The 17115-nt window shown below is 40.6% G+C and overlaps 1 protein-coding gene across 1 annotated transcript in view; it reads left to right on the top strand.

Annotated features, from left to right (window-relative positions):
• The window catches only part of krit1 (KRIT1 ankyrin repeat containing), a 46111-nt gene that overhangs the window by 17754 nt on the left and 11242 nt on the right, over positions 1–17115 (top strand). The window contains exons 4-9 of the mRNA XM_078417525.1: positions 860–952; positions 5025–5154; positions 9072–9315; positions 10161–10276; positions 10786–10929; positions 13420–13576. Coding sequence (XP_078273651.1) covers positions 860–952; positions 5025–5154; positions 9072–9315; positions 10161–10276; positions 10786–10929; positions 13420–13576 — 884 coding nt within the window. The remainder of the gene's footprint in view (positions 1–859; positions 953–5024; positions 5155–9071; positions 9316–10160; positions 10277–10785; positions 10930–13419; positions 13577–17115) is intronic.

The raw sequence follows: 17115 nt of genomic DNA, 5'->3' as shown, positions 1-17115 counted from the left end.
CTCTCAAAGTAAATGCTGACATTACATTGGCCTTCCTTACTTCCTTATTCTACTTGCAAATTATCTTTTTGGGAATCCTGCACCAGCACTTCCAAGTCCCTTTGCACCTCCGATTTCTGAATCCTCTCCCCATTTAGAAAATAGTCTTAGCCTTTATTCCTACTACCAAAATGCATGGCTCCATATTGCTTTGCTGCATTCCATCAGCCGCTTCTTTGCCCACTCTCCCAACCAGTCCAAGTCCTTCTGCAGAGTCCCTGCTTTCTCCATGCTACTTGCCCCTCCACCTATCTTCGTAAGATCCACAAACTTGGCCACAAAGTTTTAATTCCCTCGTTCAAATCATTGATATACAATGTGAAGAGTAACGGGCCCAGTACGACCCCCTGCGGAATACCTCTATTCATTGGCAGCCAACCAGAAAATGCCCCAAGAATTTTTTTTTCACACCAAGAAAAAATTTGACTTATTTGAATTAATGAAACAATCAGTTTTACTGATTGGAAAACATATAAGCCAAACCTTTTTTTCGAATTTCCACCAATGCAAGCCACTCTGTGGGACACAATACATTTTTTTTCAAAAGAAAATGAACCTTAACTTAGCTTAAAAAAAAGGTTGCCCATCAGTTGAACAATAGAAGTTGATCTGTATCTAAATACTTTGCAGATGTTTGGACACTGTGCACAATACCATCAAGTGGCCAAATAATGTTGTTGCACCAGGACAAGTTTGTGTATGTAGATCACTTGAGCCAAAAATGTGACAACAATGTGAAAGTAGATGAAAGTAGAACATCTTCAATATTTCAATAGATATGCCAATAACTTATTCTTAAATTGTGATTCTTTGTTGTAAGGTAAACGTGTGGTTCGGATCAAAGAATTCCCTATTCATGGAGAGAATCTTTGCAAAGTAGCTTCACTTTATGTTGTGCCAGCAGCAATCAAAGGTAACGCCACATTGTCAAAATCTGTTTGAATGTATTTTATTATATAAACTAGAAGAAATGAAGTAGCATAACTATTTTACTGACAGCAATAATGTATATCAGACGCACATGTATGGGAATATGAGAGAATTAACACATTATGACAATAGACAATAGGTGCAGGAGTAGGCCATTCGGCCCTTCGAGCCAGCACCGCAATTCAATGTGATCATGGCTGATCATCCACAATCAGTACCCTGTTCCTACCCTCTCCACATACCCCCTGACTCTGCTATCATTAAGAGCTCTATCTAACTCTCTCTTGAAAGCATCCAGAGAATTGGCCTCCACTGCCTACGGAGGCAGAGAATTCCACAGATTTACAACTCTCTGAGTGAAAACGTTTTTCCTCATCTCCGTTCTAAATGGCCTACCTCTTATTCTTAAACTATGGCCCCTGGTTCTGGACTCCCCCAACATTGGGAACATGTTTCCTGCCTCTAGCGTGTCCAATCCCTTAATAATCTTATATGTTTCAATAAGATCCCCTCTCATCCTTCTAAATTCCAGTGTGTACAAGCCCAGTCGTTCCAGTCTTTCAACATATGACAGTCCCGCAATTCTGGGAATTAACCTAGTGAACCTACGCTGCACTCCCTCAATAGCAAGAATGTCCTTCCTCAAATTTGGAGACCAAAACTGCACACAATACTCCAGGTGTGATCTCACTAGGGCCCTGTACAACTGCAGAAGGACCTCTTTGCTTCTATACTCAACTCCTCTTGCCAACATGCCATTAGCTTTCTTCACTGCCTGCTATACCTGCATGCTTACATTCAGTGACTGATGAACAAGGACACCCAGATCTCTTTGTACTTCCCCTTTTCCTAACTTGACACCATTCAGATAATAATCTGCCTTCCTGTTCTTTCCACCAAAGTGGATAACCTCACATTTATCCACATTAAACTGCATCTGCCATGCATCTGCCCACTCACACAACCTGTCCAAGTCACCCTGTATCCTCATAGCATCCTCCTCACAGTTCACACTGCCACCCAGCTTTGTGTCATCTGCAAATTTGCTAATGTTACTTTTAATCCCTTCATCTAAGTAATTAATGGATATTGTAAATAGCTGTGGTCCCAGCACCGAGCCTTGCGGTACCCCACTAGTCACTGCCTGCCATTCTGAAAGGGACCCGTTAATCCTTACTCTTTTTTCCTGTCTGCCAACCAATTTTCTAGCCATGTCAGTACCCTACCCCTAATACCATGTGCCCTAATTTTGCCCACTAATCTCCTATGTGGGACCTTATCAAAGGCTTTCTGAAAGTCCAGGTACACTACATCGACTGGCTCTCCATTGTCCATTTTCCTAGTTACATCCTCAAAAAATTCCAGAAGATTAGTCAAGCATGATTTCCCCTTCGTAAATCCATGCTGACTCAGAACGATCCTGTTACTGCAATCTATTATGCATGATACATTTAATAAAATCTATAATAAATATTGAGAGACTATATACTACATTTTGATAAAAGGAAACATTGGATTATAATTGTTCATGGGCAAGATTATGTAACCAGTCATGAAGAGCTAGTTACCTTTCTAAGCAGTGGTTTTGAATTAAGTACAGAAAAAATTAAGGTGGCACGGTGGAGACCCGGATTTAATCCTGACTACGTGACCGCGTGGGTTTTCTCCGAGATCTACGGTTTCCTCCCACACTCCAAAGACGTACAGGTATGTAGGTTAATTGGTTTGGTGTATGTCTAAATTGTCCCTAGTGTATGTAGGATAGTGTTAATGTGTGGGGATCGCTGGTCGGCACGGACTCGGTGGGGCGAAGGGCTTGTTTCCGCGCTGTCTCTAAAACTAAAACTCAAAACTAAAATTTCAGTTGATGTGTTCAGACTATTGTACATCTCCGAGCAAGGAAGCAGGTTACTGATGATTGACTCTTAACTAAAAATAAATTTGTTATTGAAGAGGAATAGATGAATAACAAAAATTCTTCTTCTTTGGAAATGGCCATTTAATACCTTGAGCCTGTCTAGCCACTCGTTGAAATCATGGCTGGCATGTGACCTAACTCCATATACCCTGATCCTTTGACAAAAAAAAATCTATCTACATAGTATTAAAAATTAGCATTTGCTAACTGTTCCAAACTGTTCTGAATACTTCTGAAAGACCTGGCTGTGATTTTTAAAACATTGTATTCTTCCACTTGAATCTTCACATTCAAAAATAATTACTATTTATTTATTGTAAGAAAATAACTGCAGATGCTGGTATAAATTGAAGGTATTTATTTACAAAATGCTGGAGTAACTCAGCAGGTCAGGCAGCATCTCAGGAGAGAAGGAATGGGTGACGTTTCGGGACGAGACTCTTCTTCAGACTGATGTCGGGGACGGGAGAAAGGAAGGACATAGGTGGAGACAGGAAGTTAGAGGGAGAACTGGGAAGGAGTGGGGAATAGAGGGACAGAGGAACTATCTAAAGTTGGAGAAGTCAATGTTCATATCGCTGGGCTGCAAACTGCCCAAGCAAAATATGAGGTGCTGTTCCTCCAATTTCCGGTGGGCCTCACAATGGCACTGGAGGAGGCCCATGACAGAAAGGTCAGACTGGGAGTGGGAGGGGGAGTTGAAGTGCTCAGCCACCGGGAGATCAGGTTGATTAAGGCGGACTGAAGGTGTTGAGCGAAACGATCGCCGAGCCTGCGTTTGGTTTCGCCGATGTAAAGAAGTTGACATCTAGAGCAGCGGATACAATAGATTTAGATTTTTAGATTTTTAGATTTAGAGATACAGCTAGGAAACAGGCCCTTCAGCCCACCGGGTCCGCGCCGCCCAGCGATCCCCGCACATTAACACTATCCTACACACACTAGGGACAATTTTTACATTTGCCCAGCCAATTAACCTACAAACCTGTACGTCTTTGGAGTGTGGGAGGAAACCGAAGATCTCGGAGAAAACCCACGCAGGTCACGGGGAGAACGTACAAACTCCGTACAGTACAGCACCCGTAGTCAGGATCGAACCTGAGTCTCCGGAACTGCATTCGCTGTAAGGCAGCAACTCTACCGCTGCGTCACCGTAGATGAGGTTGGAGGAGGTACAGGTGAACCTCTGTCTCACCTGGAAAGACAGTTTGGGTCCTTGGATAGAGTTGAGGGGGGAGGTAAGGGGACAGGTGTTGCATCTCCTGCGGTTGCTGGGGAAAGTGCCCGTGTTGGGGTGGTTTGGGTAGGAAGGGACGAGTGGACCAGCGAGTCACGGAGGGAACGGTCTCTGCAGAACGCAGAAAGGGGAGGGGATGGGAAGATGTGGCCAGTAGTGGGGTCCGGTTGTAGGTGACGGAAATGTTGGAGGATGATTTGGAGGGTACACTGGCTGATGGGGTGGAAGGTGAGAACGAAGGGGATTCTGTCCTTGTTACGAATGGGGGGAGGGGGAGCAAGAGCGGAGCTGCGGGATGTAGAAGAGACCCTAGTGAGAGCCTCATCTATAATGGGAGAGGGGAAGCCCCGTTTCCTGAAGAATGAGGACACCTCTGATGCCCTAGTGTGAAACACCTCATCAGGGGTGTAGATGCGGCGTATCCTGAAGAATGACGCCATCTCTGATGCCCTAGTGTGAAACATCTCATCCCGGGTGCAGATGCGGAGTAAATTGTCATTCAGCCAAGTTGATGCTGAAATATTAAGGACTTAATATTGATGACTTAAATAATCAAATGCATCCCATGCCCTTGCTCCCTACATTCCCTCCCAAGCCAAAATGCCCTTCTGGTATGGGGCCCAGCTATAGTTCCTCTAGTGGTTTGCTTTTCCCTTCTGATAATTTGAGTTGTTTTTTGTGACACACGACAGTAAAAATCTTTCTATTAGGAAGTGATAGTTATAATATCTAATCATAATGTATAATGCAGTTTTCAGTTCAAAAGCATATCAGTGTGCACAAGACCAGTTAGATTGAACCATTTTGTATTCATGACTGAATTACATTTACTGATCTGTTATCCATGAATAAAAGTTAATAAAATGCCAGATGTTTATCTATTGCTTCTATTATATGCAGAAAACAGCAAGATATCCTATATCCTTGGAGTGCCAGGTTTTTACTGTTTCCAGGATATTATGCGTGTGTGTAGTGAAACCAGTAATCATTTTTCTACCTTCAGTGCAAAAATGTTGATGGCATTGGACAAGTAAGAAATCTATGAATTATTCATTATTTATTTATCTGCAAAAGTGGTCGGAATTGGTAAAATAGCATAATGTTCTGCAATTTGTAATGAATGGACCTTTGACTATACTATTGTGAAACGGAATTAAAGGTGTATGAGACAAATTCTGTGTTACTCTTCCTCAAATAATTAATTTCCTATCACATAACGTGCAATCATAAGTGATGAAAATTGCATAATATTTAGATATTCCTAATAACAAACCTCATCTTGAAAATGTGAATAAGAAAAGTGTAAGAAAATCTGACCAACTCTCATTGCAATAATAACTTTCCTCCCCTCAACTAGTAAACAACAATACTCAATTCCCTGTCTGTCAAAAACACCTCTTAAACATTGCCACTTCAAGAATTGAATTAAGGAAATTCCAGTCAATATTTTGAAATTAATGTTATCCACTACAATAACTTTGTCACTTTTACATCTTTCCATAATGGGCCCACATATTTGATCCTCTACCTCCCATTGGCTATTTGGAGACCTATAAACAATAATAATAATAATAATAATGCATTACATTTATATAGCGCTTTTCAAACACTCAAAGACGCTTTACAGGGATTACTAGAACATAGAGAAGAAAATAAATAGATAAATAAGTAAACGAACAGAAAATGGAGACAGAAGGTGAGGTGACGGTCAGTGGTTGAAGGCAGTGCTGAACAGGTGAGACTTCAGTGATGTTTTGAATGTGGTGAGTGAGGAGGAGTCTCTGACGGTTTGGGGTAGTGAGTTCCAGAGGGTGGGAGCAGCGATGGAGAAAGCCCTGTCCCCCCAGGATCTGAGTTTGGTCCGGATGGGGGGGGACAGGAGGTTGGCAGCAGCAGAGCGGAGGGTGCAGGTGGGTGTGTGTCTGTGGAGGAGGTCAGTCAGGTAGGATGGGGCCAGGTTATGGAGGGCTTTGTAGGTCATGAGGAGGATTTTGTACTGGATTCTCTGGGGGATGGGGAGCCAGTGGAGCTTGTAAAGGACGGGGGTGATATGGTCACGGATCGGGGAGTGGGTGAGTAGACGGGCAGCGGAGTTTTGAATGCATTGAAGTTTACTGATGATTTTTGAGGGTGAGCCATAGAGGAGGCTGTTGCAGTAGTCCAGACGGGAGGTGATGAAGGCGTGGATGAGGGTTTCTGCAGCTGTGGAGGAGAGGGATGGACGGAGACGGGCGATGTTTTTGAGGTGGAAGAAGGCTGTCTTTGTGATGTGTTTGATGTGTTTGTCGAAGGAGAGGGTTTGATCAAAGATGATTCCAAGATTCCGGATATGAGGGGAGGTGGATACTGGGAGACCATCAATATTGAGGATTAAGTTTTGGGTGGATTTGGTGAGTGTTTTTGGACCAATGATGATGATTTCGGATTTGTTGCAGTTGAGTTTGAGGAAATTTGATTGAAGCCAAGATTTTATTTCAGTGATGCAGTTTGTCAGTGTAGAGTGTGTGGTGGTGGAGATTGACTTGGTGGAGATGAGGAGCTGGATATCATCGGCGAAGCAGTGGAAGTTGAGACCATGACGGCGGATTAATTGACCAAGGGGGAACAGGTAGAGGATGAAGAGGAGGGGGCCAAGGACTGAGCTTTGGGGGACACCTTGGGGGAGGGGAGCGGTGGGGGATTTACAGTTGTTAATGGAGATGAACTGGTGCCTGTCGGAGAGGTAAGATTTGATCCAGGATAGGGCTGTGCCGGTGATGTTTAAGGAGGTTTCAAGTCGGGTGAGGAGAATGGAGTGATTTATGGTGTCAAAGGCGGCGCTGAGGTCAAGTAGGATGAGGATGTTGAGGTTGCCAGCGTCAGAGGAGAGGAAAAGGTCGTTGGTGATTTTGAGGAGCGCAGTTTCAGTACTGTGGTTGGAGCGGAATCCGGATTGGAAAGTTTCATACAGGTTATTGGTAGAGAGGTGGTATTTGAGTTGAGAAGCTACAGCGCGTTCCAAAACTTTGGACAGAAAGGGTAGATTGGAGATTGGTCTGAAGTTGTTTCATAATTGATAATGATAATTGATAATGCCATCACAGTGCTAGCACCTTTCTGATTTTTGGAAATGTCACATTTGCACACACTAATCCAGACTCTTAAATTCATTTGTTTCACCTGTAATACTGCTTGCATTGAAATAATAGGAACATTTGGACATCTCAACAATGAACGATTGAAAAATAAACTAGAGAAAGGACTGAGAAGGAACATGAATTCTAATTGTTTGTTTTGAGGCCATAATCCTTGGTGCATCTGGGAAAACTGCCTCACAGCTTCGATGACCTGGGTTTAATCCTGATTTCAGGTGCTGCCTGTGTGAAGTCTGTATATTCTCCCCGTACCATCTGGGTTTCCTCCAACCGCCAGTGTTGTAGTTGTAGTTGTAGTCTGGTCAATTACACAGACCAGAGTTCCCACATTGACGCCATCTGCACTTCTTGCTGCCTCGGAAAAGCAACCAACATGATCAAAGACTTATTCCACTCCGATCATTCCTCCTTCTCCCTGCTCCTGTCTGGCAGTAGGTGCAGAAGCTTGAAAGGGCACATTACCAAACTCAGGAACAGCTTCTTCCCCTCTGTTATCAGGCTTCTGAACAGTCCTTCCAGAAGCTAGAGTACTTTTCGATTCAACTTAAGACATTGGACTTTATCTAAGGAACTGATGCGTTACCATGCTGACAACTATATTCTTCACTCTGTACCTTCCCCATTGTTCTATCTATTGTATTGTATTTTAGTTTGAACTGATTAGCATCTATCTATGGTATATCTGATATATGGTAAGGGGTATGGTCACTGTAAACTGCCCCTTGTGTGTAAGTGAGTGATTGAATCTGGGGTTGGGGGGGGGGGTTCAGCAACTCGTTCCATACACCCATCACCCATGTGTGAAAATGTTATCTCTCAGGTTCCCATTAAATCTTTCCCCCTCACCTTAAATCTATGAGAATATCCTCCTGAATATACAAGTATAAAGTTTATACTACTTTAGATAGGAAGACCTGATCTGAACACCATATTCCTTCAGTGGTGCTCGATATAATTGGGAGCAATGTATCTCTATCCTAGTATTAAACTTCTTGCAATAAAGGCAAATCTGAGATTTGCCTTCCTAATTACTTGCTGTACCTGCAGTGATCCACAAAAAGGATCTCTCTGGCACCTACCAAACTCTCACCAAAAAATATTCTGCCTTTATATTTCTAAATATTTCATATCAAAATAAAAGACACTTTAATAATTTTAGGATTATCAGAACACATTACAAACTTTACGCTAAGTCAGAGACGCTTTCTTGACTACAGTTTAATAACTGCGAAAAAAATAATACTTAAATTTTGGGAAAAAACAGTAACCCCCACAATTAAAATGTGGATTACGGAAATGACCGAGACCTTGCATTTGGAAAAAATAAGGTTTGCCTTAATTGACAAACCAGATCTATTTTTTAAAATATGGTCTCCATTTATTGAATTTAAAAAAAAAGTAAATGGGTTTGTCACAAAACTAAAATTTAAAACTAAAGTTAAAACTTGAGTTTAGGGTTGGATGTACAACTCATTAACTCCCGGATCTATCCCCATAATCTTTATTTGTAATTCTCTTTTTTCTTTGCTTTCTCTCTATTAGTTTCTCTCTATGTAAGAACTCTATAACCAGTTTGTCGTTTATTATTATTTGTACATATGCTTTAAAAAATTAAAAATTAAAAATAATTAAAAATAAATAAAAGACACTTGGGCAAAGTAATAGAAAGTGGTTGGGTTTTATGCAACAGTAGCGCATTAGGAATGTCTCGGGTAAGTGTTCAGGTAATCAGAAAAAAATTAATAGGTGATAAAACGTTTTGAAAATTGTTCACTTAAAACATTTTTTTTCTTTTAAATCTCTGCCTAAACAGGTGGTTGGCAGAGCAGCACACCATTTCCAATGCGATTCCAGGTCTTTTTAGGCCATGTCCTCTTGACAGAATCAAGTCATGTGTTGCAAACCCTGTTTATGCCAATGAAGTGGATCAATGTGAACATACATTACATGTGGGGTACAATGCTCTAGAGATTAAAAGCAAAATGATGGCACTGGAGAAAGCTGATCTCTGTATCTACAATCCACTTTTTGGATCCGACCTACAGTACACAAATAGGGTAGGACCTCAAAATCAACTATTTATTAAAAATGCCATTGACCTAACCTTGACAATGTGTTTATATTGGTTCTGAAGCAGAGTCGTTGAGCAACCTGCTTTTTTTCTCATGTTCCTAAAGTGTGGTGAAGAATTTCCAACAGTTTCACTCCAGTTAGTCCAATTATAAGCTTGGAATTTTCTGTGTTGAAGGGCACTGATTGAAATTTTGACTTGTATCATACATCCCTTCCCCTAGCATTTTCTCTTTGTGTTTAATCAGATGTGATCATTAACAAATAAAGTGCATCCAAAATGTGAAGCATGTTAGTTCTTGGAAGATAAAATTAGGTGCATGAATTTTAAATCGTTTATATCATTTGAGATACAAGTGGGATAGAAATAATGAATGTGTGTAGTTTTTGTGTTAAATACCGAAGCAAGCCTTTGATAAAGTGGCACAAAGTGCACAAGAATACGCATTAAGAATATTTTCTGTAAATTGCTGATGTAAATAATTCAATCTACATCTCTAATCTATGTAATCTAATCTATATAATCTGTAATCTATACATTATATTTTGAAATGAAAGCAGAAAATGTCAGAAATACCAAGCAGATGAGGCAGCATCTAATCTGAAATGTTGACTGTCATATCATGGATGCTTTCTGATCCAAGTACATCCAGTATTTTGGATCTATGTAACGGGTTTGCCGCAACTGCATTATTCTGCTTTGGGATTGTTGCACTTTGAAGTTGTATTTAATTACTTTTTAAACTGTATGAACTTTTCCTATTCATTTTGAGTGGGAGTACTGTATGCATAAATATTTTTAAAATCCTAAATTTATTGATTCTGCTTAAAGGTAGATAAAGTGGTTATAAACCCATACTTTGGTCTGGGAGCTCCCGATTATTCCAAGATACAGATTCCAAAGCGTGAAAAATGGCAGCGCAGCATGAGTAGTATCATGGAGGACAAGTAAGTCCAGAAACATTGCTGAATTTCTGTGTAATACTTCATTGGCTAAAAGTGTTTGTGGAACCCAATTATACATGCTCTTTTAACTTTGATTTATGGTAGCATTGTATATGAGATGCATCTGAGCATCATTTGTTAAATATGTAGCCTAAAACCAATATTATAATCTGCAATTTGGTGGCAGAACCTTCCTCTGTAATAACTTTATGAAGAAAAATCAGAAAGTACTGTAAATACTCAGGCAGGTCAGGCAGCATGGACAATGGAGAGAACAAGGAGAATCTCTAAAACAATTGAAACCAAGAGAGACATAATCTGAATTGTAAGATAATTGTAAGATATCTTGCTGACATAAAAGGACATATGTGCCAGCTCTTAAGTCCTGAGAAATTACAATGTTACTGTCATATAAATTATTGGAAACTGTTAATTAATTTAAATTTTATACACTTCTAGTGACAATTTCCTATGAAAGGATGTTAACACAAATTTGATTTCTCCTCCTCTAGAGAGCGACAGTGGGTGGATGATTTCCCCCTGCATCGCAGTGCCTGTGATGGTGATACAGAGTTATTCAGCAAGCTTCTGGATAGTGGATTTTCAGTTAATCAGTTGGATAGTGATCACTGGGCCCCCATTCATTATGCTTGTTGGTAAATTGTTTTCCTACAACATAATATCAAAATAATTTATCTCAATATATCTTGTTAAACAATTCTGTCTAATTCTAGTGGTTGGCATTGGTCAAGCCATGTATATTATTTCTAACCCATTGTTTTATTTCTGCTTATGTAGTAATGTTTTCTCAATTGCGAATGAATGAATTACAGGGTTCATCATGGTCCTAGACCAATGTTCCATGTCTTGTTTTGCTACTTATTTCTTCATTCATTCTCCTTTGTGCATTGTAATGCAGTGGAAGCTCTCCACTGTGGCTTGTGATTCATGTCAGGCCTCCTATCTTCATCAGGCTCTATTGTTCTTCACCATTTAGGATTACCCTTTAGGCACTTCCCACTTGCTTGCCAACTGGCCTGGTGTCATTTGAAACTTATACCCAAATTGCATTCATATTTTTTTTCCATTGTTAGATTTAAAAATCTTGCAAAATGTTTCCTCTGATGCAGTCCTCCTTTGATATTCTTATCTGCCAGAAAACTCTGAGGATCTTTTACAAGCATCACTTTTCAAAGACTTTAGCTCGTTGTACTGTTTTTATAATTCTCCAGCATTCAGACTGACTAAGGACCTTGTTGAAAATCTGGGTCTTTTTCTTAATTTCAACTTGCTTTGATATCTAGGCTTGCTTCAACATGGTTAAGGTATTAGATTCAAAAACAACTGATTGTAAATGCGAGAAATAGGAGATAAAACAGCTGCTGGAGCAGGTTGCACTTCATGTGCGATATTTATTGACTATAGCATCAATTTCAACACAGTAATCCTAACCAAGCTCATCTTTTGAAGTTCCTGACCATAGGAATCAGCACCCCTCTCTGCCATAGGATCCTCATCTTCCTGATCCATAAACCACAACCAGGGATGAGAGACATCAAAACATCCTCCATGATACTTCTCATCACCAGCGCCCTGCCAGGATTCGTTCTCAGCCCCTTACTTTAATCCCTATACACTCACGACTGTATGGCCAAACTCTGCTTTAACTCCATCGCAAGTTCACTGATGACACCACCATAATGTGCTGGATCTTGAACAATGACGAGGCAGAGTACGGAAGAAGATAGAGTTTAGTCGCATGGTGTCAAACATTAATTCTCCCTCAATTTCAGAAAGATGAAGGAGCTAGTTATTGTCTTCATGAGTACATGCACTGGTTAGTACCAAGCACATTAGAGCTACAGTCAAAGTACACAAGTGCCTATAACTTCTTCAGAAGTCTAAGGAAGTTCGGCAATGTTTCCAATGACTCTTAACAACTTCTACAGACGCATTGCAGAAAGCATCCGATTGATATGCATCACAACTTGGTTTGGCAAGTGCTCTGTCCAAGACTACAAGAAATTGCAGCAAATTATGGATTTCACAGTACATCACACAAACTAGCTTACCTCCTCCTCCATCAACTCCATCTACACTTCACACTCTTTCGGGAAAGCAGTCAACATATTAAAGGAGCATTTACATTTTGAGCATTCCCTCTTCTCCTCTCTCCTGTCAGGCAGAAGATACAAAAGCTTGAAAGCACGTATCACCAGATTCACAAGCAGCTTCTTCCCTGCTATTATCAGCCTACTGAACAGTCCTCCCCTAAGCTAAGGGCGAGGTCCTGATCTCTCAACCTACCTCTTAAACTTGGACTTTTTAGTTAGCCGTACTTTCTTTGCAGCTGTAACGTTATAACACTGTAACACTATATTCTGCATTTTGGTATATTTTCTCTTTGTACAATCTGTTGTGCTTCCGTACAGCTAGATTGCACTCACGTATAATATGATTAGACTGGATAGCATGTAGTCAAAGTTTTTCACTGTATCTCAGCACAAGTGACAATATTAAATGAATAAACCAGGGCGGCACGGTGGCGCAGCGGTAGAGTTGCTGCCTTACAGCGAATGCAGCGCCGGAGACTCGGGTTCGATCCTGACTACGGGCGCCGTCTGTACGGAGTTTGTACGTTCTCCCCGTGACCTGCGTGGGTTTTCTCCGAGATCTTCGGTTTCCTCCCACACTCCAAAGACGTTCAAGTATGTAGGTTAATTGACTGGGTAAATGTAAAAATTGTCCCTAGTGTGTGTAGGATAGTGTTAATGTGCGGGGATCGCTGGGCGGCCCGGACTCGGTGGGCCAAAGGGCCTGTTTCCGCGCTGTATCTCTAAATCTAAATCTAAATCAAATGAATAAAACACTCATCTTGTTTGTATAACTAACATTTGTATTTTTACTGCACCTAACCTTGTGTAGAAATTTGCAGCAGATTTAATTGCAGTGAGCCCATCTCTTCTTCAGAACTTCAATCATCTCTGCTATAGTTAATTAAATTAAGACTAGTCAACAAATCCGTTTTCTCAAATATGAAGGAGAAACTCTCGGTACCATGAAATCAACATTATATTCATTTGGAAAGAAGTAATTGATTGTAAATGTGTTTGACATGATTTTTTCTGCCAAAATCTGCTTTTTAGGTATGGAAAGGTTGAAGCTACTCGTTTCTTATTAGAAAAGGGAAAGTGTAATCCCAATCTTCTAAATGGACAACTCAGCTCCCCGCTACATTTTGCAGCAGGTGGAGGGCGTGTAGACATTGTGCAGCTTCTACTGCAACATCCAGAGATTGATCGGGTATGATTCAATGATTTATTTGCATTTTCCACTTCCTAAATTGATGCAAGTTAGAGTTTGAGACCTAAATTCTTCATTATAGAGTCCTGGATTTATTTGAACTGTATTAAATCAGGCCCTCCAGCCCACCAAATCTATGCTGACCAACATGCCTATACATACTAATCCCACTTGCATGCATTAAATCCAAATCCTACATGTCTTCCTTAGTCAAGCACCTGGTCAGATGCCTTAAATGTTGTTACTGTACCTGCCTCCCCCACCTCCTCTTGCAGCTCATCCCTGATAACAACTGCTCTTTGTGTGAAAAATGTTCCCCTCCGATCCACCTTAAACTTCCTCCCTCTCACTGTGCCCTCTAGTTCTAGGCACCTTCCCCCACTATGGGATGTAGTCTCTGGCTATTTACCTGATCTATCCCCTAGATTTGTTCTCATTAGTTAAAGAGAAACATAACTGTAAAGGAGGCCGTTCAGAGAAAAATTGAGGTTGATTCCCATGATAATGAAATAGTCTTATGAGCATCAGCAAATGTAGTCTGTAATCATAGGAATTTAAGAGAAGGAGAGCTGATCTCATTGAAACACAGGATTCTTGAATGGGACGTAATTTGGTAAATTTTGAGAGGAGAGATATAATTTTACATACTTCTACCTTGTGACCTCTCAGCCTTCTTTGCTCTACGGAAAACATAATCTATCCTTATAACTCAAGTAGTGCGACCACAACTGCAAACAATACTCCAAATGCCTCCTAACGTACATTTTGTATAGCTGTATTATTATTCCAACTCAATGCTGTCGCTGTTGAAGGCAATCATTCCATACGCCTCTTTAACCGCCTGTCCACCTGTGTTGCCATTATGAGGGAACCAGTTCACCAACCTGCCCAGGGCCCTGCTGTTCACCATGCTCTTCTCTGGTTTAACTTCATAAAATGCATTACTCCATACTTGCCTGAATTAAAGTCAGCCTGTCATTCCTTGGCCCACTTTTCCAGTTGGTCCTCTTATAACCTTTGGCAACCTTCTTCACTGTTTACTGCATCGCTAATTTTGATGTCAGCTCCAAACTTACTAATCGTACCACCAACAATTTCATCCAAATCATTAATATATATGGCAGACAACAGTGGAACCAAACCCAATCCTGTGGCAAGCCATTCATCACAGGCTTCCACTCTGAAAAACAATCCTCCAATATCATCGCCTGCTTCCCACTGCCAACCCAATTCTGTATCTAATTGTGTATGCCTGACCCGCTGAGGTACTCCAGCATTTTGTGTCTACCTTCTAATTGTCTAGTTCATCCTGGATTCTTTGAGTTGTAAACATTGCAGCCCACCATGTCAAAGGCCTCACTAAAATCCATGTAAACAATGTCTCTCTTCTTCTTCTTCTTGGTCACCTCTTCAAAAAACTCAATTATATGTATGAATATGTTATTTTGATGTGTGTTCTTTAGTCTCATGATATTGTGATTTTCTGCTAGTTTTAGTCTTGTTATGTAAAGAGAAACATAACTGAAAAAGGCTGTTCAGAGAAGATTTGAGGTTGATTCTTATGATAAAGATATGGTCATGGGCATTCAGCAGATTGGGTTTGCACTTAATGGAGTTTAAAAGAAGGAGAGCTGATCATCCTGAAACATGGGATTCTTGGAGGGGGCTTGACTTGGTTGATGTTGCAAGGGTTGAAGTAGAACTAAGAAGCATGTTTCCGTATAATGGCTTGCCTACTTAAAATGGTGCTAAAGTGTGAGGACCTTGCATGCTGGCCCCAGAGGAGGATATACTATCATCCAATGCAGTTGCACCATTTGTGTTTGGCTAAATTGTATTCCTGTAAGTATTATCTGATTTGATAGAATAGCACACAGACATAAGCGTTTAACATAACACTACCTTGGTACATGTGACAATAATAAATAGCACTGACCAAGACCGTAAGAAATTGCAGATGTAGCCCAGTCCATCACACAAACCAGACTTCCCACCATCTCCACTTCATACTGCCCCGAAAAAGCAGCCAACATAATCAAAGACTTGTCCCACTTCGGTCATTCCTCCTTCTCCCTGCTCCCGTTTGGCAGAAGGTACAGAAGCTTGAAAATGTCCACTGCCAGACTCTAGAACAGCTTCTTCCCCTCCTTTATCAAGCTTCTCAATGGCCATTCCATAAGCTTAGGATACTGTTCTGCACCATTGAGGACATTGGACTTTGACTAAGGAAGTAATGTGCTTCAATGCTGACAACTGCATTCTGTATCTACCCCTTTGATCTATTGATTGTACGACTTTGAACTGATTCTATCAATGTCTGATCTGTTTGGATACCATGCAAAAGAAAGCTTTTAACTGTATCTCAGTATTTTCTTTTTTGTTCCAGATTACAGCATCAGTGGCCTCTTGTGTCTCCTTATTTTTTGATGTTTGTATTGGTAGGCTGTTGCTATAGGATGTATAAGATTCAGTATGGAACCCTGAGCCATATACAATCTATATTACTGCCTTAGATGAAAGGACAGGGTTGATCTCATTCATGATTATTGTTGATACAAAACAGAATGTAAAACAGCTTTGAGTGGATCAGAGGCTGTTTAAAAAAATATATGTGGACGGATTGAGAGAGGAAATCAAAGATGGCATATGGAATATAATGTGAGGTTTTTCATTTTGATAGGAAGAATAATAAAACTTTTTTTAAGAGCTGCTGAGAGGGAGCATAAAGTCGATAAGCCAGTCTTGCAAGCAATTAGAAAGGCAAATGTATGCATTGGAAGAGATTGGAGTTGCGAGTAAGGACGTTGTGCTCAAAATATACAAGACTTTGGTGCCATCACATTCATAAATTCTATGATCAGTTTTAGTCTCTTTGTCTAAGAAAGGATGGACTTGTATTGAAGGTGATTTGCTATTGGTTTGCTAGATAATAACATTAGGAAAAGGAGCACGAGAAATCCAGGAGCTTTCCTGTCATTCAAAGAGGCAATGGTAGATCTATTCATTGGTCGCAACACCACATTATTGCCTGATCCTTGTAACCCTTAATTCCCAGGTAGTCCAAAAATCTATTTCTGCTTTGAATTTACTTATTGTCTAGACTAGAAAATTGGGAAGATGTACAATTCTCTGAGATAAGAAATTCCTTCTCATCTCAGTCATATAATTCTTAAATAGATATTTGTAAATGCTGATTTATTCACAAAATGCTGGAGTAACTCAGCAGGTCAGGCAGCATCTCGGGAGAGAAGGAATGGGTGACGTTTCGGGTCGAGACCCTTCTTCAGACTGAGCCTATTTGTCCGATTTCTAGAATCCCTTATGCTGAGAAATGTCCTAGCCACATCTACCTTCAAGCCTCAGATTTTTTTTTTAGCTTTCTAAAGACACCTACCTCATCATTCTGAACTCCAGAGTATTGTCAATCTACTCAATGTTTCCTGAACATATATCCTAAATAGGGGTAGTATAGTGGCATTGCGGTAGAGCTGCTACCTTGCAGTGCCAAAGACCCGGGCTCGATCCTGACTACGGTTGCT

Source organism: Rhinoraja longicauda, chromosome 2, assembly GCF_053455715.1.
Source record: "Rhinoraja longicauda isolate Sanriku21f chromosome 2, sRhiLon1.1, whole genome shotgun sequence".
Taxonomy (NCBI): domain Eukaryota; kingdom Metazoa; phylum Chordata; class Chondrichthyes; order Rajiformes; family Arhynchobatidae; genus Rhinoraja; species Rhinoraja longicauda.
The sequence above is the reverse complement of the archived record's forward strand: the minus strand, read 5'-3'. Positions and strand labels throughout refer to the sequence as shown.